Source organism: Plasmodium coatneyi, chromosome 11, assembly GCF_001680005.1.
Source record: "Plasmodium coatneyi strain Hackeri chromosome 11, complete sequence".
Taxonomy (NCBI): Eukaryota; Apicomplexa; class Aconoidasida; order Haemosporida; family Plasmodiidae; genus Plasmodium; species Plasmodium coatneyi.
Genome location: NC_033566.1, coordinates 211598 through 234773, shown reverse-complemented (window position 1 = coordinate 234773; position 23176 = coordinate 211598). Strand labels below are relative to the sequence as shown.

The 23176-nt window shown below is 41.1% G+C and overlaps 7 protein-coding genes across 7 annotated transcripts; 4 read left to right on the top strand and 3 right to left on the bottom strand.

Moving 5' to 3' along the window:
- Positions 1-1715, bottom strand: PCOAH_00032230 (SICA antigen; the record flags this gene model as incomplete). Its single annotated transcript, XM_020060018.1, has 2 exons — positions 1-1326; positions 1686-1715. The coding sequence occupies 2 exons, from the start codon at positions 1713-1715 to the stop codon at positions 1-3; spliced, it is 1356 nt and encodes a 451-aa protein (XP_019916009.1).
- Positions 1716-7153: 5438 nt separating this feature from the next.
- PCOAH_00032220 (Skp1 family protein) lies at positions 7154-8451 on the bottom strand (the record flags this gene model as incomplete). Its single annotated transcript, XM_020060017.1, has 5 exons — positions 7154-7189; positions 7360-7500; positions 7713-7778; positions 7986-8128; positions 8349-8451. The coding sequence occupies 5 exons, from the start codon at positions 8449-8451 to the stop codon at positions 7154-7156; spliced, it is 489 nt and encodes a 162-aa protein (XP_019915621.1).
- Positions 8452-9990: 1539 nt separating this feature from the next.
- Positions 9991-11172, top strand: PCOAH_00032210 (U1 small nuclear ribonucleoprotein; the record flags this gene model as incomplete). Its single annotated transcript, XM_020060016.1, has 1 exon — positions 9991-11172. The coding sequence occupies one exon, from the start codon at positions 9991-9993 to the stop codon at positions 11170-11172; it is 1182 nt and encodes a 393-aa protein (XP_019915705.1).
- Positions 11173-12535: 1363 nt separating this feature from the next.
- Positions 12536-14070, top strand: PCOAH_00032200 (Uncharacterized protein; the record flags this gene model as incomplete). Its single annotated transcript, XM_020060015.1, has 3 exons — positions 12536-13388; positions 13652-13902; positions 14005-14070. 3 exons carry the CDS (start codon positions 12536-12538, stop codon positions 14068-14070), a joined length of 1170 nt encoding a protein of 389 aa, XP_019915861.1.
- Positions 14071-14236: 166 nt separating this feature from the next.
- PCOAH_00032190 (Uncharacterized protein) lies at positions 14237-15829 on the bottom strand (the record flags this gene model as incomplete). Its single annotated transcript, XM_020060014.1, has 4 exons — positions 14237-14370; positions 14631-14715; positions 14821-15003; positions 15233-15829. 4 exons carry the CDS (start codon positions 15827-15829, stop codon positions 14237-14239), a joined length of 999 nt encoding a protein of 332 aa, XP_019915573.1.
- A 1816-nt stretch (positions 15830-17645) lies between these two features.
- On the top strand, positions 17646-20588 carry PCOAH_00032180 (Uncharacterized protein; the record flags this gene model as incomplete). The annotated part of the gene is made up of 1 exon (XM_020060013.1): positions 17646-20588. The coding sequence occupies one exon, from the start codon at positions 17646-17648 to the stop codon at positions 20586-20588; it is 2943 nt and encodes a 980-aa protein (XP_019915943.1).
- A 1138-nt stretch (positions 20589-21726) lies between these two features.
- PCOAH_00032170 (NADH-cytochrome b5 reductase) lies at positions 21727-22975 on the top strand (the record flags this gene model as incomplete). The annotated part of the gene is made up of 2 exons (XM_020060012.1): positions 21727-22540; positions 22704-22975. 2 exons carry the CDS (start codon positions 21727-21729, stop codon positions 22973-22975), a joined length of 1086 nt encoding a protein of 361 aa, XP_019915676.1.
- Between the last annotated feature and the right edge of the window lie 201 nt (positions 22976-23176).

Genomic DNA, 23176 nt, shown 5'->3' with positions numbered 1-23176 from the left:
CTAAACTTTCCCCCTGTAAAGTACGTTGTGGTCCTCCCATTGCAGGGTCTGTTTGAATAGGACCCTGATCGCGAGCATGACTACCACCACCAGGTGGTTGCTGAGGACCTCCTTTTGGATCACTGTTACCAGGAACAGATTCTGCGCCAGCTCGAGGATTGGTAATAGTACCGTCTTTAACTTCTCCAGTGGAAGCATCGGAGTGAACAGACGCTTGTCCTGGATGGGGAACTGCGTCATCCTGCTTAGTGGAGCCTTTCTCACCTGTATCAGTTTTTGCGCCTGAAGAGTAAAAAGAAGGAAAGTGATTATAATACATTTATAAATATAAGACATATAGAATTCCTTGGGTGTACTCTGTATGTGCATCCTCTGTTCAGTTCCATGAAAATAGACAACGGAAGTACCAGGTTGTCCCTTTGCTTCCTGAGCGTCCAGCATTCTTTGAACGTCCTCCGTTAGTCCTAAATCTGAATCAGACGTACACCCTGCAGCGAAGCTAACACCCGTAGGACCATTGTTAGCACTAACATTCTTCAGGTTGGCTTTACACTTTCCTTCTCCACTTTCTTCTGATTTGGACTGTTTATCAGGAGTCTGTTTCTCTGATCCACCCGTAGAACTACCAGTAATGTTCTCGCCTGACTGTGCTGTTTCTGATACAGCACCTGGTGTCTGAGGATGTACAGCAGCTGATGCCTCTGTTGGCTTCGGAACCGCAGGATCTGGTTTTTCTGTAATTTCCGGCGTTGGTGCGTCGATTTTCTCGGTAGGTTGTGTATTACTCGGTCGTGCTGGTTCTGGAGGAGGGGATTTACATGCAGTTTCCAAAGCTTGCTTCATTTCCTCTATTTTGCTTTGCTTCTCCTGGAGCATTTTGTCCAATTGGGGTCCTATCTTACCCTGACCTATATTACAATCTCCAATGTTCTGTTCCCTCTTGCATTGTTCACATGGACCATCCTTACATTCACTTTTGTAAAGACTTCCTTCGTCTTTAAAAGCATGATCTATACCTTTCTTCACGTCGCACGACTTTTCATCTTTCAGTTTCTCCAGTTTATCCGCAAATGCATTTAATAAGACGCAAGACATAGTTCGATGGAATATGAGGTTGTTCAGAACGAACTGCTGATCCTGGCTGTCAGTGCCCCTTGTAATTCCATATATATGTTTTAACCCTTTCACAATGAATTGACATGCTGCTTTGTTTGCCTCTTTCATGGTACTACACAGGTTACTATCAGTTTGGCCATTCTTGGTCATAGCTTGAGACAGTGGGTCCAATAACTTTTTAACATCATCCCAATAGCCCTTATCCCCATCCTAAGAAAGAAGGGGTATATATATGTATACGTTATGAGTGCATATGATTAGTGTTTATTCCTCCGGCTAATATATACAGAGTGTATTATTCATTAAATTGTACTTCACTATAGTAGACGATACAGTTCCTTACCCATTGATCCTGTTTCTGCGGATTGCGCGCTCTATTTGGAAACCATTTACGTGTTACACATTGTGCACGATCACAAAGGGCACGTTCATTACAGGGTGTGTCTGTAGCAGATAGGAAAAAATGGAAGGAAAAATGTATGACAGTAAAATGGTAAGGAAGTAATGATTGTAGAAATGGTGATGATGATAGGATGGTCTTCGTGGTATTAGGTTGATGATGGCGGTACACCCTTCCCCTTCTTTTCTTTTCCCTTCATTTCCTATTTTTCTTTTTCTTTTTTTTTCTTTCCCTTTCTTTTTTTTTCTCCTTTCTTCGGCTTTCTTATTTTTCATTTTTTGTATACACCCTTCGGGTGTACTCCCACCCCTGTGGTGTGGCTAAAGTAGCAGGTCATATTGCTGCTCCTATACCCTAAAATTTTAATCCTAAGATGAGAAATACAAAATATTACAAACACCCTTAAATTGCGAAATCCTACATACACACGTCCTAAAATGCGAAATCCTACATACACACGTCCTAAAATGCGAAATCCTACATACACACGTCCTAAAATGCGAAATCCTACATACACACGTCCTAAAATGCGAAATCCTACACACACATACGCCTAAAATGCGAAAGGCTACACACACATCCCTAAAATGGGAAATACTACACCCACATCCCTAAAATGGGAAATACTACACCCACATCCCTAAAATGGGAAATCCTATACACACAATCCCCTAAAATGCGAAATCCTATACACACACACCCTAAAATGTGAAATCGTACACCCTTAATCTTACACCCTAAAATGCGAAATCCTACATATACACACCCTAAAATGCGAAATCCTACACATACACACCCTAAAATGTGAAATCGTACACCCTTAATCTTACACCCTAAAATGCGAAATCCTACATATACACACCCTAAAATGCGAAATCCTACACATACACACCTTAAAATGCGAAATATTACACAAACACCCTTAAAATGCGAAATCCTACAAACACCTTTTAACCCTTACGGGTACAAAAGATGAAGGGGTGGTGTTGTCAGAATGGTGTATTGTTAGTGTGGATGGAAGGAAGGGGAAGAAAGGAAGAAGGGTGATTGGGGTAGCTTACATTTTTTTATGACTTGTTCTACGGCTTCATTTATTCCTTCCTGTATTTCGTCTTCCATTTTTAATTTCTTCTCTAACGTCTGTAAAATACCCTTTATATCTTTCATTTCTGTACTACCCTCTTCAGTCTTTCCCCCCGATCCTGCATGTGTACTACTACCTGGTTCCCTTACCAAATTCGGCACATTCCTGTGGGTCTTCATTACTCCGCACCATTCTTGAGTACGTACTTTTGTTAATTCACCTAGAAGTGGTCTCTTCGTCATTGCACCCTCTAACTCAGGTAACATGTCCTTTTCATCCCTAAATAAATTAGAATATTTCTGTAAATCACACTTCGTGTAGTTCCCGTCCTTATTCATAGTTTTCTCCCAGTGGTCCAATGTATTAAATGCGAACTCCTCCACCTTCTTCATATCACATTCTGCGTATACTTTCATTAACCAAATTTTTAACAAATCACACGGTGGAACATAGTAACAACTCTTCCCCCCTTTTATGCATTTCTTCTTTGGGTATTGATCATTATTACATTTTGATGCTATGAATAAATTTTTCGTCAAAACTTCACAGAACTTCACGTTCCCCTCTGTCCAATTTTCCCCATCCTCCCCACTATCTTTCATTTCTCTACAAGTGTCTGATAAAACTTCGACTTCCACATGATCATAATACTGACTGTCGCTAACAGGTCTATTGAAGAACTCTGTGAACCACTCTTCAATATCATCTGTATAAGGGAATGTGTGCATTAAGTAATGTATATATATATATACATGTATACATATATAAGTATATATATTTTTTGTGCAATTTTTTTTTTTTTTCCTTTTAATTTAACATAAAAAGAAGATTGCATTATTCTATACATTCATTCATTATAAAAATTAAAAAGAGACTAAAAAGGATGTCCTATACCTTCTTCGTCTTCTTCGAAGCCAGCAGCGTTAAGTTCTGGGCAGTTGTAGCGTGATCTTATTTTTTTCTTCATTTCTCTTATTTTTTCCTCCATTTCTTTTAATACTTCATCCTCCTTCCCTTCTGGTACGTATTTCCCCTTTTTCACTATATCCAACATTCTCCCTTTATCCTTCCCCTTTATCCATCCCCCTTCCTCCTCCTTTGTACTCTTCCTTTGGTTTTTTCGTTGTTCCTGCTCGCAGTAATGGTTCCACCACCTCATATTTGTTCTATCCCCGTAGGAAAAATTTTCAGGGTCCCCAATCCATTCGGATATTGTTCCTCCAATAAATTCGGTACCTATTTTAAGCTGATCAAAATTCATGCCTCCACATATTTTAGTGCTATCTGCTACTCCTGCTTTCTTCCTGGCATCTTCCGATACTCTGTGCGCATAGTCCGTATATTTTTTAAAACAAGCACGGTGTCCGAATAATTTGAATAGGGCCATCATGCCGACTATACAACGGAAGAAAGATTTCTCCTGCTCCTGTACACTATTTGTGCGTCGCTTCACTGTACCGTCCGCTTTTAACCCTTGCATGTAATAGTAGATGTGCATCATGTTCTTGCACATGCCCTGCTCCTGGCCTTCAATTTTAACATTGTGCTTCTTGCCTTCATCTATGGAACATAAGCGCTTTATGTCCGCATCGGTGTCATTTGTAATTCTTTTCTTCAGTTCCTTCCATTCTTTCTGCATGTCACCCCATATTGTTTCCTACAATAATAAAAATTACCAAAAAAAAACACATATATATGTACACACACCTTTCACAATCACACTACATTACAAATGATATTTTATTATATTATTCCTATATTATCATCCAACTTCTACATTCTACTTAAAGTTTATTACCCCCATTTTGTCCACATCCTTCATACCGTGTGCCTTTACCCAATTTGTTATTAATTTGGATATGAAATGGAATTGCTGTGTGGTCATTTTTTTTGGTTGCGGTGCAGGTTGTCCTGCTGCTACCGTTGGTTGATGCGGTGGGACCTGTCCATTGGGGCGAGCTGGTGAGGGTTGTGCTACTTTCTGTAAGTTACTCTTCACTGCTTCTAATTTATTCTGTAAACCTGGAACTTCCTCCTCGATCGTTTTATATATGCCCTTTCCTCCATTTTCTGCTTCACTGTCCTCATTACCATTATTAGCTCTTCCTGATGCTCCCGATGTTGCTGCATTATTTCTTCTCTTAACACAGTAATCTCCGGGATTCATTTCTCTTATTTTACCCATAACTGGCCCATTTCTCATCGTTTTATCAAATATGTACTTTAGAACATTCATACCCTTAACATTCATAGTACTAAATTTTCCATATTCGCATTTATTGTATTCTTCCCCTGGCCCTATAATGAACCCTTCGTGCAAAGTCTGCATTGCTTGATAGCCGCTAAGCATGACATTTGTCGTTTCACAATATATATGCTGGAATATAAGTAACCATGCATTCATTATTGTACATTGTACATATTCCCTTATTTTCCCATTTAATCCATCATTATCCGAATCTTCCTTTTCCACTTGCTTAATTTTCCATAAATTCCCTAAAATATACACACACATGTCCTTCTCCCACTGTGTTATTTCTGTTTTGTCCATATGGACCATGTTGCATCCAGTCTGGGCCATTGCATCTTCCTCCTTATTGTTCATTTTTTTATGGAATTCTGCAACCCATTTTTCTATTCTTTTCCATAATTCTTCCTGAAAATTTAAATAACATATTCATGTACACGTACAATTTAATATTTAGACATTACTAATCATGAAGGAGGGAATTACACAATTTTATACAATGTCCAACTTCTATTCTACATAGAACATTCACTATTACAACATACCTCCCCCCTTTTTTCTTCTTTCCCCCCACTACCCTGTGTTCTTATCCATTCCTCCTTCAATTCGTTGAACTTGTTCTTCTTTGGAGACATTTTTTTTTATCCCTCACCACCACTTATTCAATAATTTGATCATTTATCAATTAAAATTGGTACATCATTGAGTACTATGTATGCGCAACGTACATTCTTCATTCATCATCTACATGCATATTATCATTCTACAACTGGCTGACTTCCTCACTTCCAGGAAGTAGTGTATATGTGCGGAATTTTTTTTTCATTCTTTTCACTCTTTTTCACTTTTTTTTCCTTTCTTTTTCTTCGTCGTTTCATTTCCTTCTTATAATCATCCTTTATTCACATTCGTCGTCTTTTTCCCCTTTTATGGTTTTCTTTATTCCCCGTTTTTCTTCCCCCTTTTTTCTTTTGTTCCTTAAAAAGAACAAACCTTCCTATGCAATTTTTCCTTCTTCTCTAAAAAGAAAAAGGAGGGAGAAGCAATCTTCCGTCTCCTTCCCTCTTTTTTCTTTGCACTTCTTATTATTTTTTTTCCTTTTTTCTTAACTAAGGAATTATTCATAAGAATTAATCTAAAAAAAAAAAACAACCTTCCTCCCTATGCTTTCTACTCATATATCTCCTTTGCACTTTTTTTTTAAAAAAAAAGTGCAAAGGAGAAGAAAGAATTATTCACCTCACCTCTTCCTCTTTTTTTTTTTTTTTTTTTTCCTCTTTTCTTTCATTCTTTTCCTTCAATCTTCTTTTCGTTCTTCTTTTTTCTTGTTGTTCTTTCGTTTTTTTGTTCTTTCTTTTTTTACAATTTTATTCTTTTCTTAATTTCTTTCCTTCTGAAAAAAAGAAAAAGAAAGAAGAAAGGAGAGAGAAGAATTACCTACCTTCCTACTTCTCCCACTTTTTTTTTTATTTCCTCTTTCTTTTAATGAACGAGAGGGGATTAACCCACCTCTTTTCTGTTACTTTAACCTCTTTTTTTTTCTTAAAAAAAAGGAGCAAATTTCCTTCTTTTTCTTTTCTTTTTTTGTTTTTAAATAATAATAAAGAGAAAAAGGAAAGGAAGGTAAGGTCAAAAGGAAGGAAAGGGGGAGAGTAATGAATGGTAGGGTATATTCTTTCTCTTCTTTTAGCTTCCTTTTTTAGCAGTATACAAAATAAATATAATAGAAAGAAGGGAAGGAAAGAAAGAAAGAAAGAAAAAAAAAAAAAAGGGGGAGGGAAGTGTGCACCTTTTGCTCCTATATACGTTTATATATATGCGTCGAATGGTAGGGTAAGGGGAAGAAAGATTATAGAAGGTGAAGATTTCTCTTTTTCCTTTAAGAAAGTGTATATATTGCATAGGATGGTTACTTCTTTAGGAAAGAAGAAAAGAAGTTAAAAAAAAAAAAAAAAAGTTAGTTCTATACAGCACAAATAACAAGCGCATGATAAAATTGGATTGAACAATTTTTAGGAGTGAGGGACGCGAGGGTATTTCGGTGCGTCCGAAAATGAAATGCAGTCATAAGTGCCTCTGCAGTGGTGCGTGGTGAAGAGAGTCCCCTGGTCCGGTGGCCCGGTCTGATACGTCTTAATCTGCTGCGTCCTGCATGGTCCTATCGGTCCCCCCGGTCTGGATTGCTTGGCGGAGCTTGTTTGTTCCTTTCTCCTGTTATTTCCCCCAAACCCCCCATTGCTTAGGGATGGCCCACCGTGAAGTGCACTCGCACGCGGCCGCCCTTCTTTCATCCTGTGTGTACTCTTCAGATGTCACCGCACCATCTGTTCTCTTCCCGTATCTGTAAGATGGAAAAGAAATGTGGGCAAATGACGAACGTCCTCAGTATTCCCACCTGGAAAAATATCGAGCGCATGATTCGTTCCCTTAAAAAGGTTAAAGGGTTTAAATTAGCTAACCAAACTTTGCACTTAAGTTATTTCCCACCCTTCCCTGAAGAATGAACCTTACCTGTTTTTCCTCCTCCCTTGTAAAGTCGTTGACGATGTCAAACTCCGCTCGAATTTCTTCCGTAGTTTTGTCCTTCATCATGGAGGCAATCTTTCCACAGGTTAAATCCAGCAGCGGTTTTATATCGAGGTAGTTGGATGCCTAAATATGTATGTACGTGGGGGAAAAAATAAACATATGCGCACGTTATGAAATCCACGTGTGGGCAACTTATGTGTACAGATATGGGATGGGCACAGGACCAACAGGGTTGGCAAAAATTTTCGGCTAAGTTGGCTCTGCCCGCCTTACATGGTTACCACTGCCATCAGTAGGACTCTCATTATTTCTTTTTTTCCCATCTTTTCTCTTACCTCTATCAATTCGTATAGGGTTTCCTTATCCGTGTTCACAAAATCGTAGTCCCAAATTGAAACAACCTACATTGGGGGGTGTATTCACGGGAGTGGTAATAGACGGGAAAAACAAACATGTATAAACCTACACGTCATCCCCTGAGGGTGCAACGTGTTCTGCACGTCCCCACGGGACGCTGCACATATGATGATAGATATGTGATGGTAGACAGGTCCCTGTCGACACATCCGTGACAGTGGGAATCCCTTCTTTTCGGGGGGACAAATTACGTCTTGCAGGTTGGAGGTGATGAGGGGCTTAGGGATTTCATCCGCGGGGTTGTTAATATGATACTCCATGTATTCGATGATTTTTTTCAAAATCGGTGTTTTTATGTTTGGCAGTGGTATGGTGTCTTCCTCGGCCGTCATTACTGCAAAGGGGGGGTAAAACGGGCGGTATGAAACACAACCGAATGGAGGAAAGCACGTCAGGAAACATCCGTTGGGAATGCACCGGTTTGGTCAACGCTTAGATCACCAGATAAACGTAGCACACGCAAGCAAGCACGAGGGTGTCTACGCGCTCACGTGGCCGCAAATAAGTGGAGTTACCCTTATTCTAATCACACCCAAACACATGAATGCACGTACCTTCAAGTATGTTAAGTATGACCGTCGACATAGAGGCAGTGTACTTATCCACAATGAATTCATCCCCCTCGAAGCTCACTAATTTTATTTTTTCATTCTTCATTTTGCACGAGGGTGTGAGGATGATTGTTGGGTTGAACCTATAAGGGGGTGGGGGGAGAGTGAACACCCGTTCGTGGGTGGCAAAGGTAAAAACGCGCAGTCATTCTGTCTGTTCCCTTCTCCTCTTACTTAAACAGTGGTATATGGACGCAGGTAAACAGGCTTCTTGTGCACCTCCCTGTAAGATCTTATTATTCCGCAGCGGATTGGGAACAGAGGTTTGGAAGTTCGTTCTGGTGCTAGAACATGTAGGCAAAACCTGAAGGAGTAAAAATGACATGCATTCGGAGGGAGGGTGAGGGTGCGTGATATATCTGGGGGGACATATGAAATGGTCTTAACGCATGAACGAATTCTCGTGCGCTTCGTTAATTTGCGTGTAATATGGAGCACAAAATTTCCCATATCTGTTTTCATATGTACGTGCGCCTCCCCCGTTGTGGGATCGATCACGCAACAGCGATGCAGCTACTTCCTTGGAATACGTTCCATCTTTCGCTTTAACCTTTTTCTCTGGCCAAAGTGTGTGTGGAGGTCTGCGCTTGGCTTATCCCTTTTGCGGTTAAGCGAACGTTGTGCGGGTGCAGAGGGTTGTCCTGAGAGAAGAAAGTCGAGAGAAAAAAAGGAAAAGAAAAAAAATATATACGAGTTGCCACAGCTCGTGTACCTTGCAAAAAAAAAAGGGGAAAAAAAAAAAAAAAAAACGGGGTTCCGCTGCAGATTCCTGCATAGCACATAATCCGCAAGAGCACCAAGAAAAAGAAAAAAAAATAACGACCTTTCCCGCTGGGTGCCGGCAAATTGCGGAGCTTATTCTTGTAGTATAATTCAAAAGAATACCGATCGTACGTGTGATGTCACTATAGCAGACCAGGAAGAAAAAAAGCAGAGCATCGTAAAATTCCAAGTGAGTAAAGCTCAAAGCGCGTAAGCATATCGCAATCACGCACAGTGGGGAAAGCAGGCCGAACTGAAGCGGTGAAAATATGCCCTCCCGGAAGCCTTTGCCAAATGGTGAAAGAGTGCGTTGTTCATATGTGAGAGCAAAAAAAGGGAGATGGAAAAATTTAACAAAGCAAAAAAGCGAAAAATATATGTATAGGAAAAACAGAAAAAGGAACACTGGCAGCATCCCCCAGAAGGGCGACGGTGGAAATAACAGCGTGATGCCCCAGAACAAGTACATTTTAGTGAGGAGCGAAGCAAACACATAAAAGGGTTACCAGGCAAAAATATTTTTACGTCCTGCATGTACTACTCATGGTATGCTCGTAGTAATTGTCATAAATGAAGATTACTATGCCCTCTTCTTTGCGCCAAAATTGGAGGAAGGAAAAAGGGAAAGAAAAATAAATGCTCCGTAGTTGCCCAAAAGGGGGGATCGGAAAAGACGCCGCATAAACAGGGGAGTCACCACTTCTTTGCCGTGGCAACCTTGTTGTTATTCACCTCGTTCGGTTGAGTTCGCCGCGCTCTAAACTTCTGTAGTACCCCCCAACGACCTACGCACATAGGCATATCATACAGGTGTAGGGGGAAAATGTCGGCCATAGGAATGCCACCACACATCTTAATCCTGTTCCAAGCCAGGCCGCCACTCAGTTTTCACAAACCCATCCAGAAAAAGAAGCACGAACCGTACAGTGGCATTTCCGAGTATGTGAATCTTTTCGAGGATAAGGAACCCCCCCCAAAAATAAAGTTGGAAAATGCGAAAGAAAGAAAGGAAAGAAAAAAGAAAGAAAAAATAACATACAACGAATTAATGCTGAAGGAACTGAGAAAGAATTATGACCCATTTAAAAATGAAGATTTAACAGAGGACCCAAAGAAGACAATTTTCATTGGAAGATTATCTTACGATGTGAATGAAAAAAAATTAAAAAAAGAATTCGAAGTTTATGGAAAGATAAAAAAAGTGAAAATAATTTATGATAAAAATTTTAAACCAAAAGGATATGGCTTCATAGAATTTGAACACACAAAAAGTTTTAACGATGCGTATAATTTGGCTGATGGGAAGAAAATAGACAATAGAAGAATTCTCGTAGATGTGGAAAGAGGAAGGACTGTGAAGAATTGGATTCCTAGACGACTGGGTGGTGGGAAGGGACCTCCAAGAGGATCAGATGAAAGGAAAAAGATCACGCATAATATTAACCTGACGGCTTTAATTAACAAAGATAAGTACAGAAATGACAAAAAGAGGGTAGAGGAAATTTACAAGAATGTGCCGCTGTACAATGAGCGGAATGATGACGATAGTGATGATGGGAATGACATGCACAGGGGCCATCGACACCACAGGAGGGACGAGCACAGAAGCTCCAAGCGGGACCGTCACCACAGAAGTAGACGCAGTGAGTCACACGATCATCACAGGCATAAACACAGACGCAGGGACAGCCGGGATAGGGACCGAAGCCGTGATCGGGGCAGGGACAGACACAGAGAAAGGGACTACAACCGAGACCATGACCGGGATCGAGAGCGCCACCACAAGCGGGATCACAGTTACAGTCACGATCGTCACCACAACCGTGACCAGGATAAGCACAGGCACAGAAGCCGGGAGAGGGAAAACGAAAGTGGAGCCTACTTTCCCAACGGGGATGAACGCAGAGGCGAACACGATCGAGCGGAATCCCACATGAATATGCACAACGGTTACGGGGAAGACACACCTGGAGGAAGAGATTATGGGCATTACAACCATTATTGATAGGGAGCGTTCACCCGCTATGCACCTCCAGGGATACATGAAATGTGAGCATCTGTGTACAGTTTTTTTTTTTATCCTTCCCGTGTAGACTGTTATCTGTGTCCGAATTTGGGGGGAAGTAAGAACAAATGCGTCCAAGAGAAGATGGGAGAAGGTGAGCCACTTCTGTGAACGCATTGTGGAAAATATTCCTCCTGGTGTTGTACCACATATGGAGAATTTTCAACTGCGTAACGGAGGATGTGCCCATACTTCACTATGTTAACGATACTGATAAAAAGAAGAGGAAATTTTTTAACCTCCAATAAGGATACTCAAATTTGAGAACGACTCGGAAGTGATAACGCCATTGACATAGTAAGGGCAGGTTTATCCCCCTCCCCCCAAATGTACTGATTTGTGCGAATTTATGTGTTTGTGCGTCCTTGGGGATGTCGCATGGTGACACCTACACATCGCGCACGTTGCACACTTCGCCCACTTTTCGTTTGTTCCTGCGTGTTTCTTCCGTGCCGACGGAAATCCAGTTTTTATAACCATTAAGCTTATCCATTTAAATTTGTGGTGTAATATTTTTCCAAATGTTTTTTCCCCCCTCCATCCCCCGTCAATGTGCAATACTTTATTGTGCATTTTGTTTTCTTCGTCCTTTTTTTTTTTTTTTCATTTTTTACGTGGCTATTTGAAAACCCTTTAATTGAACTCTTTTTTGTGAGGACATATCCTCATATTGGTTTTTACGTGGAAGCACTTCGTTTGGCGACATCGCACGTGGTAATTACTTCTCTTTAAAATTGTGTGGCGTGTCTTTTTCTTTTTTTTATTTTTTTAATCCTCGCGTGGTGCGGCAAATGTATCCATTTTAAGCGCCACGTATTGAGGTAATGTGGAATAAATTCGCATACAATTGGGGTGCACGTCTGAGGGGCTTCACACGTAGCCGGTGGAGGAGACCCTATTTGTGGGGCTCCATACGCAGGTCTGCAAAAACGGTGAACATTGCATTGGGGGAAGTTAAAAAAAAAAAATAGGATGTAAAATAAAGCGAAGTAACAGTAAAAGGAAAATTTCCCAAAAATTGTTCCCTTTTGACATGCGGTGCTTTATGGAGAGGGGAAGGTGCGAATGACTCCACGTATGGGGACACTTACCGGGTGGAAGATCAGATTTGTCAGTTAATTTTTTTTTTTTCCTTTTTGTTGAGTTGTTCCATTTTCGAAGGGAAGGAAGCTTTAGGTGAAGTTCAACCGACGGAGCGTTCACTTTGTGTGTGACGTACGCAGTTACCGCTTCCTTCCCCCCTTCTGTCCACTTAGGACTCCTTTCACCACTTACGAACGTTTGTGTTTTCAAAAGGCAACAAATGAATAAGCCGAAAGGCGAATGGAATGGAGGGAGGAAAGGGGGGCTTTTCCTAACCTGTGCAGACATAAACAAACATGAGATGAGGAAAATAATAGTCATTAGTGATAGAAAGACACAGAGAAGGGCACTCATAAAAAAACTGAATATCCATTTTAGAAGCAAAGACGAAATAGCCAAAAAGGGAAAGAGCAAAAAGGCTAAATTCTCTATTGATGACTTCCTACCAGTTGGTTTAAATGATGAAGTGGTGGAGGCGAAGAGGTTTGAGCAAGGCAACGTTGTAAGTTTGGAAGGGGAGCATTCCCCGTATGGTGTTCAAAATGGGGTCACATCGGACAGTATTATAAGCGAGTGTGACTCCTGCGATGTGTACAGTACAAACATGATGAGAAGAAAAAAAATGAAAAAAATTGTAAACGATCTTTTCTATAACACCTTGACGTATTGTATTAGTAGAGACTTGTCTGTCGTGGAGATATCAACCTACCTATCAATTATGAAGCACATTTTTTTTAAATTAGTAAATGGGGGGGGAGCCCATGTTGTGGACCTTTTTGCAGAATTCAAAAAGGTCATGTTACGTCATTCAATTAACAGGTCGCCAAGTTGCGTCAAAATATTTTCCTACTCCTCTCTAAAACTGTTAATGAAGTACGCCTTAAATACTTTTTTCCGAAATTTTTTTTTTTATAAATTTATTTTTGTCCCAATTTATGATATACATTTTGACGGTGGGGTTGACCATTTGGGGAAGTTTGAAATGGATGATGAGATTGGCTTCGACGAAGATGCCACAGTCTGCAGTTTGGACACTCCCTCTGGGGGGGACTACGTCAGGAGATTGCTAAACTGTACGTGAGAAATTGCGTGCAAAACTGTGTAGCGCAGGGGAGGGGGGATTGTAATCATAAATCATTTTTCCACAATCCTTTACCACTTTAACAAACGTGCCTCTACCGATGTTGTTCTCCACACTGAGCTATGTCAGTCTATAAGCGTTTTACCCCGTGTGTGGAGGCTGAACTTGTTTGATTCCTTACCTCCGTTGAACTGCTTCACCCGCAACGAGGACTTATCTTCACACACACATATATACAAACATTTCCCCCTGCAGTGCATGTTGGCGAAATAAACAACTTGCCAGTCGGAAAAAGCTCCGAAGATGCGTTCACAAGAGAGGTGGAAGACGTTTTCAACAAATTCGAAATACAGAAGGAGCCAATCACCTTCGAAACGAATAAGTGTAAAGAAAATAAAAATTTAAAAAAGTTGTGCAAGCGAGTGGAAAGCTCCGGTCAGGTAGACGTGGGAGGGAAGAAGGGCCAAGAAAAATGGAGTTCATCTGAGGAGTACTTGATCGGAAAGGTGAGCTAAATGGTGAGGTCACACCCTGGAGGTGGCACGTAAGCAAAAAGGGGCAACGAAAAGGAACATTTTTTTTTTTTTTTTTCCCTCCTTACTTCCCAGATGGATAATTTGTACCGCGACTTGGAGGCTCGAATAGTGAAGCGATTGGACTCCCATTTGGGATAACTAACCCAGTTACAATTGTTTCGGCGTGACGGAAGGTAAGTATGGGTACACAAAAAAAGGGAGGCCTCTCCCAAGGGTAGGAAGAACAAACAGATTACCCCATGAGTAAATATTAACAAGTCTTCGAAGGAGTTACACTAATTTGGCTCCCCCACCATTTTGTAATTCATGTAGTGGGCCGTTTGTATAGCAAAAATTGCCTGTCATTCATGATCAAATCATGCTGGTAATTTCCCTTAATGATGGCATCCACATTGTCCGATACGCGGTGTATTTTAATTTTTACTTCCAGTATGGGGTCTGCAAAGTGGGGAAGACATCCTTGTGGGTACTGTTTGGACATACGTTTATTTTTGCACAGCTTAGTGAGTTTACATGTGCAGGTTTATAAGCGCAACTGTTGTTTTTTTTTTTTTTTTTTTGTTCATATTTTTTTTTTTTTTGTTCATATTTTTTTTTTTTTTTTTCTTTGGTGCCATTTGGAATAGCTTTTCACCTGAACGGTTCATGCAGTTAGCTATTTTTTTTTTATTTTATTATTTTATTTTTTTTTGGCGTACCTTCACACGATTGGCAATAAAACAGGAACTTAAAGACGTCTTGCTGCTTCATCCGCAGGAAAACCTCCAGTACGTCATCGGCAAGCTGTTCGTGTAACGGTAAGGGGGGAGTGGGGTTAAACAGAAAAGGGAAATGTGAAAGCGGCGATGGGTTAGTCTGTGAACCATTTCATCATTCTTCTCTCCTTACCTCACTAATTCGAAGAAGTCTCAATTTCCTGGCTGCAAAATCGTTAGTCAATTTTTTTTGTTGCATTGTCCCAATTTCGGATTGGACAACTGCGTAGTCGCTTCTCTTCAGGGTTAAATTTGAGCTGTCTGCGGATTCGATTTTTTTATATGGCACGCCTTGGCTCGTTTGGCTATAGTGTTCCTGTGTGGAGGGGAGTTTTTTAAAATGTTGAAAGTGGATGTGCAGCATTTGCGGTAAAAATGGGAGTCCCCTTATGGGATAAATAATGGTAAAAGGATACATAACGGGTTGGTGGTTCTTCTGACGCATAGAAGGGGGCGAACCCAATATGTAGACAATCGAATGAACTGTTGTGCAGTAGCATACATTATAGTGCATACCCGGTGGAGGAAAAAATGCGCAGACATACCTCTCCAGTTAAGTAGTCACAGTATAGCTGATAGATCAGTTTAACTTTGGACTCCGTGCTGAGGTTAATTTTCTCCTCCTGGATGGCAGTTTTGCATACTGGGTTGATATGTAAGCAGACTCTCCGGTAAAATAATTCCTCCTTGCTGTAAAACTGGTAGATATGCTGCTCTATGCTATCCCTAGTGAGTTTTAAAGTGACCTTGCAATACTCGAGGACGTGTTCACTATACAACAATTCGTCGTAGTTGAAATGTTCGTGCCAGAGGTTAGAGTCACACAAGTTTGTTTCCAGTGTGTCTTCTATGGCTATATCTACATATGGCTCTTTTTTCTTTTGGATTATTTTCCCTATCAACTGAATCAGCTTGATGCAGGTTTTGCAGGACGAGTAGATTTCGTGCGTACGGCTTATGTTTTCGAACACCTCCTTTTTTATTTTTGTGCTGTTTTTTTCAAATATTCCCATTTTTAGAAGGTCCCGCAGGTAGTCGTTTCCTACATGCACGCAGTTGATTTTGAGCACAGGGGGGATGAGAACCAATGGGGGCAGCAAAGCAAAGTATAAGATGAGCATGGCTTCCCCTACGCGTCGCATTTTATTTCTCGGGAAAGTCGAAGGAACCGTGGAATTGGGAGAATTGGGAAAATCAGCTGTTACATGGGGGGGTAATCCCCATGGGGGAACGAGTAGCCTACGCGGTATAATGTGTGTTCTTACTGTGGCGCATTCCTACTCCATGTCACCGCGACATCGGTTTATCGCCTTAACGTTTGGCCTTTCCATTTAGCTCTTTTTTCCCTCCAGAAGTGCGGGTCTACGTGTTTGCGCTCCCTGCGTTGTTTAAGGAAACACCCTTTTTCATATGTACTTAAAAAAAAGTTACCTATGTCATTTTTGTTAACATATTACGGATAAAATTTTCGTAGGAGGGTGAGGAAAAAAGAAAAAAAAAAAAGGGGGGGAACTCATCAAATGGTTGTCCATATTCACGTGCATCAATTTCATCCATTGGACTGCTCTTTTCGACGGCAGTTATTTTTTCCTTTTGGGAAAGGAACATTTTCACGAAACCCTAAGTAGACCCAGCAAGAAGTGCTTTTTTTTGTCGCTTAATTTTCATTTTCGCAAAGAATGAAATAACATTACGTGGTCTTAGTATTGTGGACGACCAAAGATGCTCTGTGCGGTATAATGGTAGACTGGCCGCTCTCACCCATGTGTGCGTTATTTGCCCGAACGCTTAAGTAGCATGTCACGTGGCACATCATTTCGTTGGTCTTTTCCATTTTACATATACACCATATGGACATAGAACGTAAAGGGCCCGTAGGAACCGCCTTTCCTTTTTCAACCTTTGGGAATTCGCCCCATCAGTGGTCTAGCACGATTCGATTTTTGAAAAACAGGTGGAAATTGAAAAAAAAAAATACCTTAACCGTTCAGGCAAATTCACACGTTTTATGCGTCCATTTGGAAAAAAAAAAAAATAATAATAATAAATAAAATTACAAACATGTTTATAGGCACAAGTGTATGGGGAAGAAAATGCCCCAAAGAATTTTCCCTACCATCAGAGTGGCTTCCTTACAGTCATACTTTCGCGATAAATTGGCTTATGGGGAATAGAAAAAAAAAGGAGATAAAAAGAATTGAGGTGTTATTGCAATCCGGAGGAACAGAACATAATATGGGACTTTTCCGCGAGTGTTTTTTTCCCGGTGCCAATTCGTTTTTCCCGCCATAGTTTGCAAAAAAAATACGCGCGCAGTTGTATACGTAAAGGGCGTCGTCGGGAATATAACATTTTTGGTGCGGTTAAAACTGTCGCCCATTTTTTGACGTGGCAAATTGCTGAAGGGGGCGGGAGGCTCACTTCTGGGGGAAGAAGCTTCAAAATGGTGCAACCATAAAAGAGGGGCAACAACGGTAAAAAAAAAGTAAAAGCAAAACAGCGGAACCAAGCAATTATCTCTATCCCAATAAGCAGAGGTATGTGACTACCCCATCTTTGCAGCAGAACGAAGAACAGCGCTAACAAATTGGTGAACAAATATTTAAGTGGCAAATATACTGAGCAGTAACAACCATGTAGGAAAAGCGAAAAAAAAAAAAAAAAAAATAGTTGAAGCTTATTCCATTTCTCTTTTCTCATTGGTAAAAAAAAAAAATGGAATAAACTTCGTGTACAATGCTGAGGCAGTATATATACATTTCCAAATATTAGCAGCTCCTTTTTTGCAGCTAATATAGAATTGGGAAGAAAAAAGAGAAAGGAAGATCTTTCCTTTTTTTGTGTATTTAGTTCCACTTGTAAGCAATATGCATATGCATTGGCCCCAATGTATGAGCAGACGATTACAAAGGTTAGGTGACTGTTCGGTACATATTACATCGGTCAACCTAACGCACAATGAACGGGTTTAGAGCGAACACGAATAGGCATAAATGGAAGTATTTTAATAAGGGCGGCAACGGGAATCAGAATGGAGACAAAGGTAAATTTAATCGGAAGGGTGAGACATACAAAAAGAATGAAGGAAAAAAAAATGTGGAAGAAATTATAGACTACTTGATTAACATTTCGTACATTTTAAATGAAAAGTATGAGAAGTATTTTGTTCACGAGTTGAAGGAAGATAATTTAAAAAAAGGAAATAAATGTTTTGGTGCCATCAACTTGAACTACTCCTACGATGTTGAAGACGACATATGCATTTTGGTAAAGATAAAGGAGGAAATAAAAGGGAGTGAGAAAGAGTTAGCAGATCAGAGGAAGTGCTCAAAAATAATGGAAAAGCTGATATACTACTGTTTCTTCCTGCTAAAGTATAATGAGAAGGATGCACATGATCAGCATGATCACCAGGATGGGAAGGATGAACAGAATGGGAGGAATGGCAAAATGAGTATGCAGTGCATAGAAATTTACAACCATTTTTTGCACGTCATTTGTACGGACTACATCAAGTTAGCATTGTCCAGTTATGCTTCCCATTTTGTGCAGACTGTTATTTGCGTATATTCCTTTTTTAAAAAAGTGGAGGAAAAGTATGTTGAAGAATTGAAAAAAAGAAACAAAGGGTACCAACCGGTCGGTGTTTACTTCAAAGAAATTTGTACCATCACCACGGAGAAGCTATTCACCCTGATGCTAAACAAATCGGGAACGCACGTATTGAGGTCATTTTTGTACTCCCTGGGTGGCTACCTAAATATTAACATTTCGAATATATCCTTTAGAAAGTCCAAAGTTAGGGGAACGAGCACAAGGACTGAATTGAAGTACCTGGACAAAGGGCAAAGTAAGGGTGGAAAAAAGGAACAGGGAGATGACCTGTTTTACGAGTACATTGACATAATTGTTCAGAAGGTGACGGAGGAAATTGCCAATCCGAAGGTTTCCCTCCCGATGAAGAATCTGCTCTATCAGTACATCTTCTATGATCAACAAGGTGTTGGAAACGGTGTAAAAGAGAGTGCTCTTCGTAATGGAGATGACCATGGTGAGCGGGCGGAAGAACCCCTCAAAGATGACAAGTACGTTATGGAGAGCCAAAGTCAGCATTTCATCCCCCCTTTGTTGTACCACACGTATGCAGTTCCAGCGTTGGGAACGTTGTTCGAACTGCTGAAGGAGAAAAATGTGGAATGCGATAAATTAGTGAGAGAAATATTTCTAATCGAAAAAACGAAAAAGTATTTCATAATCAAGACAAGGGAAGGTTGCAAATGCCATGATGAGAGTCCCCTAAAGCAAATGCTCAGCATTCTCATTAAGATGGATGGGCCCAGCATCATGATAGAAAAGTTGCTCAAAATGAATACTGAACCGATTTTCTACGTTTTCAATGTCTACATTTTAAAAAACATAAATAGTCTGGTGTGTGACAATGCCTACTCCAGCTTGGTCATGTTCAACTACCTCACATTGGAACATGTCACCGAAGAGATGTTCGACTTGCTCATGAAAAATCTGGACATCGACTTGATTATTCGGAGGAAGAAGTTCAACGTTTTGAGGCGCCTGTTTGACTTGTCACAATGTTACCAGAGGAATTGCAAGTTGCTACTTAGCGCGTTGCTGCGGTGGTTACGCGTGGGGGGTGCCGTAAACACGGACTGTCGTAAAACTGATGGTTCGAGTAATGCCACCGATGGTGGTACAGCGGATGGGAAATTCCTCTGGATATGCATCCTGTGCATGCGGAGTTATCAGGACCTGCACCCCGTCATCCAAAAAGTGTTCACCGGGAATGAGAAAAAGGAGCCATGCGAAGAGGACGGCAAGAGTGACCATAAAGGGGACTGCCCCAATTTGAACAACTACAATTTTTACGATTACATAAAAGTGGACACAAACGGGTACTACATCCTGACGCATATTTTGTCCTTTCCGAAGGAATCCATCACGCCGGTGACGAATTCGTTCAAGCAGTTTTGTAATTTTTTAAAAATTGTAAATGGGAATGTAGCTAGCCAGGAGGATATAGAAAGGTATGACAATTTTGTTCAAACATTCGGGGGAACCCATGGGGGGAATGAAAATGGGGACAAGGGAAATGATGGAGATGATGCAGATGGGCCTGAACGCACAAGGGGATATGATAACTCCCCCCCCAAGGGAGATGGCAAAAGAGTCAAACCCTTCATACGGAAAAACGCAGACTTACGAGGAAACATCCTGCTGTACTTCGCCTGTGATAAGAACCTGTCCGTCCTGTGCGAAAAGATCGCACACACATTTAACTTGATAAACGAAAAATATTTGCGAAATTTTATTCTGTTGTTTAAGAGTGAATATAAGAGAATAGCTAGCCATTATGTAGGAGCCCACACTATTGTGACTTTTTTCAAGCTGGGCACCGACGAGGTGAAGAAGAAAATATTGGACGCCCTGGTAGAGGGGGACATCAACGTGTTTAATGGGTACATAAAAAACTTCATGAAGCTGAGGGAATATAAAAAGACCAAGACGATAAGCACGAATAGTAAGAAGTACCTCAAGGCGAAGGAAATGTTCCAGGATATACTAGCCACGGAGAGGGAGAAGGACGAACCACCACATAAGCAGGAGGAAGGGGAAGCAGAAGAGGAGGATTACGTGGACCAATCACTTGAGGACCACAATGTGGCCACCTCAGATGAGGCTCTCTGCCTAGATTCTGGGGACAATGAAGAAAAAAAAACTGATCCCAACGGACCAGCTGCTAGCACGGATAAGCCTGACGGAGAGGAAGACTACATGAATTTGATAACGGACTTTATAAAGAACTCCAAAAAGAAGAATCGCAAGAGGAAGAAGGAAAAGGAGAAGATAGAGCAAGTGTTGGGGAAAAAGGCCAAGTGCACCTAAAGGGGGGGTTTCTGCCTAACTATGCGTTCTTCACATATGGGTGTACATTTATACGCGCAGTGCAGAGGGGGTAGCTCCCTACCATGGTTATGCGCAGACGAACGGATGGACAGTGAAACATGTTGTGCCAATGCACATGTGGGCGTAAGACCTACTCATCGTAGCAATAGCAGGGGAGGCAGTTCGCAAACGCCTGCTTGGGCCAGGTTTCCTTTTAATTTTTTTTTTTTTTTCTTTTTTTTTTTGTCCTCATTAATGCGGCTGCGTGAGGTTCACACGCAGGGTTTGAGCTTCACTCGGCCGCAGCCAGTTTGGGAGTGAGCTGGAGCGAAGTTGGCAACTGCAACGTGTTGTGTTGCGCTAAGCTATGCCCAGCTATCCTTTTTATATATATTTTATTATTTTTTTTTTTTTTTTGTGCGTATGCTCAATGTAGAGAAATCTACAAAAACTGCAATCCACTTTGCGAACGTAGAAAAGCGCGTGCTCGCGTTCTTTCCTATAACTTTTAAGAAGGGCGCACATGTTTTATGCTATGTGCGTAATGTTTGTTCTTTTTAAGTAATAAATTTGATGTGACGGTGTTACGTGGACAGGGCACTGGTAAAGTTACATCGAATATTCGCACACTTGTTCCGAGGAAGTATACCTACACGTGCGGTTTCTGTAGGGCAAACGTTCACCATCCATATGGGGTATTTATCCTATACGCGATTTGCATAAAAAAAAAAAAAAAAAAAAAAAATATTGCTTGCTTTGTGAAGGGCTCGATGGGTTAGAGAAGGCGAACATAGAAAACAGAGCAATTCATTTTCGCGGCAAAAAAGGGGTGTGCAAGCACAGGTGTCCGCAGAGTCAGTGCGGCGTTTGTATTGGCAAACGGATTTGCATTTTTTCCACGTTTGGTAGAACTTCGTCAAACTTTGTCAACTTTTTGTGCCCATTTTATTGTATTCCTTGTAACTTTTTTGTAGCCTTTTTGTGGCATCTTTTCGTTCCTACATTTGTTGATACGATCCTTTTCCGTCCCCCTTGCGCTTCTTCAATCTCGAAGGGGAGGACGCACACAGGTACAGACGTACTCCTACATATACACCCGTGTGCGTAAACCAAGGTGTACTAACTAAGGGAGCGCAAAATGAAGCGGACGTTGCAGGAAGGCCTAAACTTCCTCTCGAAGAATGTGGTGAATGTCGTAATTTTGGTGATGTCTATAAGTTATGTCCTCCTATATGTAAGGAAAAATAAAAATGGTAAAAAAAAAGCAGAAGATCTGTTTGAACTTTATATGAACGCGAATGAGAATGAAGAGTTGGAGGAAAAGGAGGAAGGGCAGGATGGAGGATCCATGCAGAAGGCCTTCCTGGATGAAAAGAGCAAAGCGTTGAAGCTGAGTAAAATTGTAAAGCTTACCAACACAGTAAGGATTTTCATTTTTTCCTACCCGTCGGAGTATATCCATTTCGGATTAGGCATATGTAAGCATATAAAATTTAACGGTCCCAATAAAGAAGGGAAAATAAAAGGCAAATGGAATGACAGGGAGGACAGAGAGAAGGATGCGAAAGAGATTTTCCGAAGTTACACTCCTATTTATGTAGACAAAAATAAGAAGGAGGTTCACTTTGTCATTCGAATATACCACCCAGATAGGAAGTTTGTTGATGGTGGTAAGATGAGTGTCTATTTGGAAAAAATGCGAAACAAGGAAATGGTTAAAATTGCGGGTCCCTTTGGGGTACTCGACTATAGGGGGAGTAACAAATTTAGTTACTTGTCCAAAGTTGTGCAGATTAAGAAGCACATCGTTATGATAGCTGGAGGAACGGGCATGGCTCCCTTTTTTCGGCTGATAAAGCACATGCTCCTGTTTGACGTGAGGGAGGGTGAGCAGCCGTTCGTGACGCTCATATATGCGAACAGGAACGAGGAGGAGATTCTGCTCAAGGAGGGTAAGCCCAGCGGCGTCAAAAAGGGAAAAAAAAAAAAAACACACACACACACATATGTGTTTAGCATTGTGTGCATACGTATATACAAGTGTACATATATATGGCCATGCAAAATTACAACCTTCTTCCTCTTCCACCTTTGGCACCCGTTGCCACTTCCCAGTTTTTGACGAATACGAGCGGACCTTCGAACGGTTCAAAGTAGTGTATAGCATAGACGAGTGCCTGGACGAGACCAAGAGGGACACCTTCGAAAATGTAGGTTACCTAACGGAAGATCTCTTACGCAAGTACATTCTTAAGTATCATAAGCTAGACGTCAAAGTTGAAAACAGCGACACACTCATTTTGATGTGCGGCCCTCCCCCCATGACGGCGTTCCTTAAGAAGATGCTGAAGGAGGACATTCAAATGGAAAATGTCATAACGATTTAGGGGTGGTGGTGAAACCCCCTACCTGTTTGGTACCCTTGACCTATTTGTGATGCAGACATACATACGCATGAGCGTATGCGTAGCCTTAACCGGGGGTACGGACGGCCATAGTGATTGGTGGCGCTCTAAATTGTTTCTAAACCGCCTTCGCATGTGCATATATATGTGTATATATGTGTATGCCTATGTGGCCTACACGCC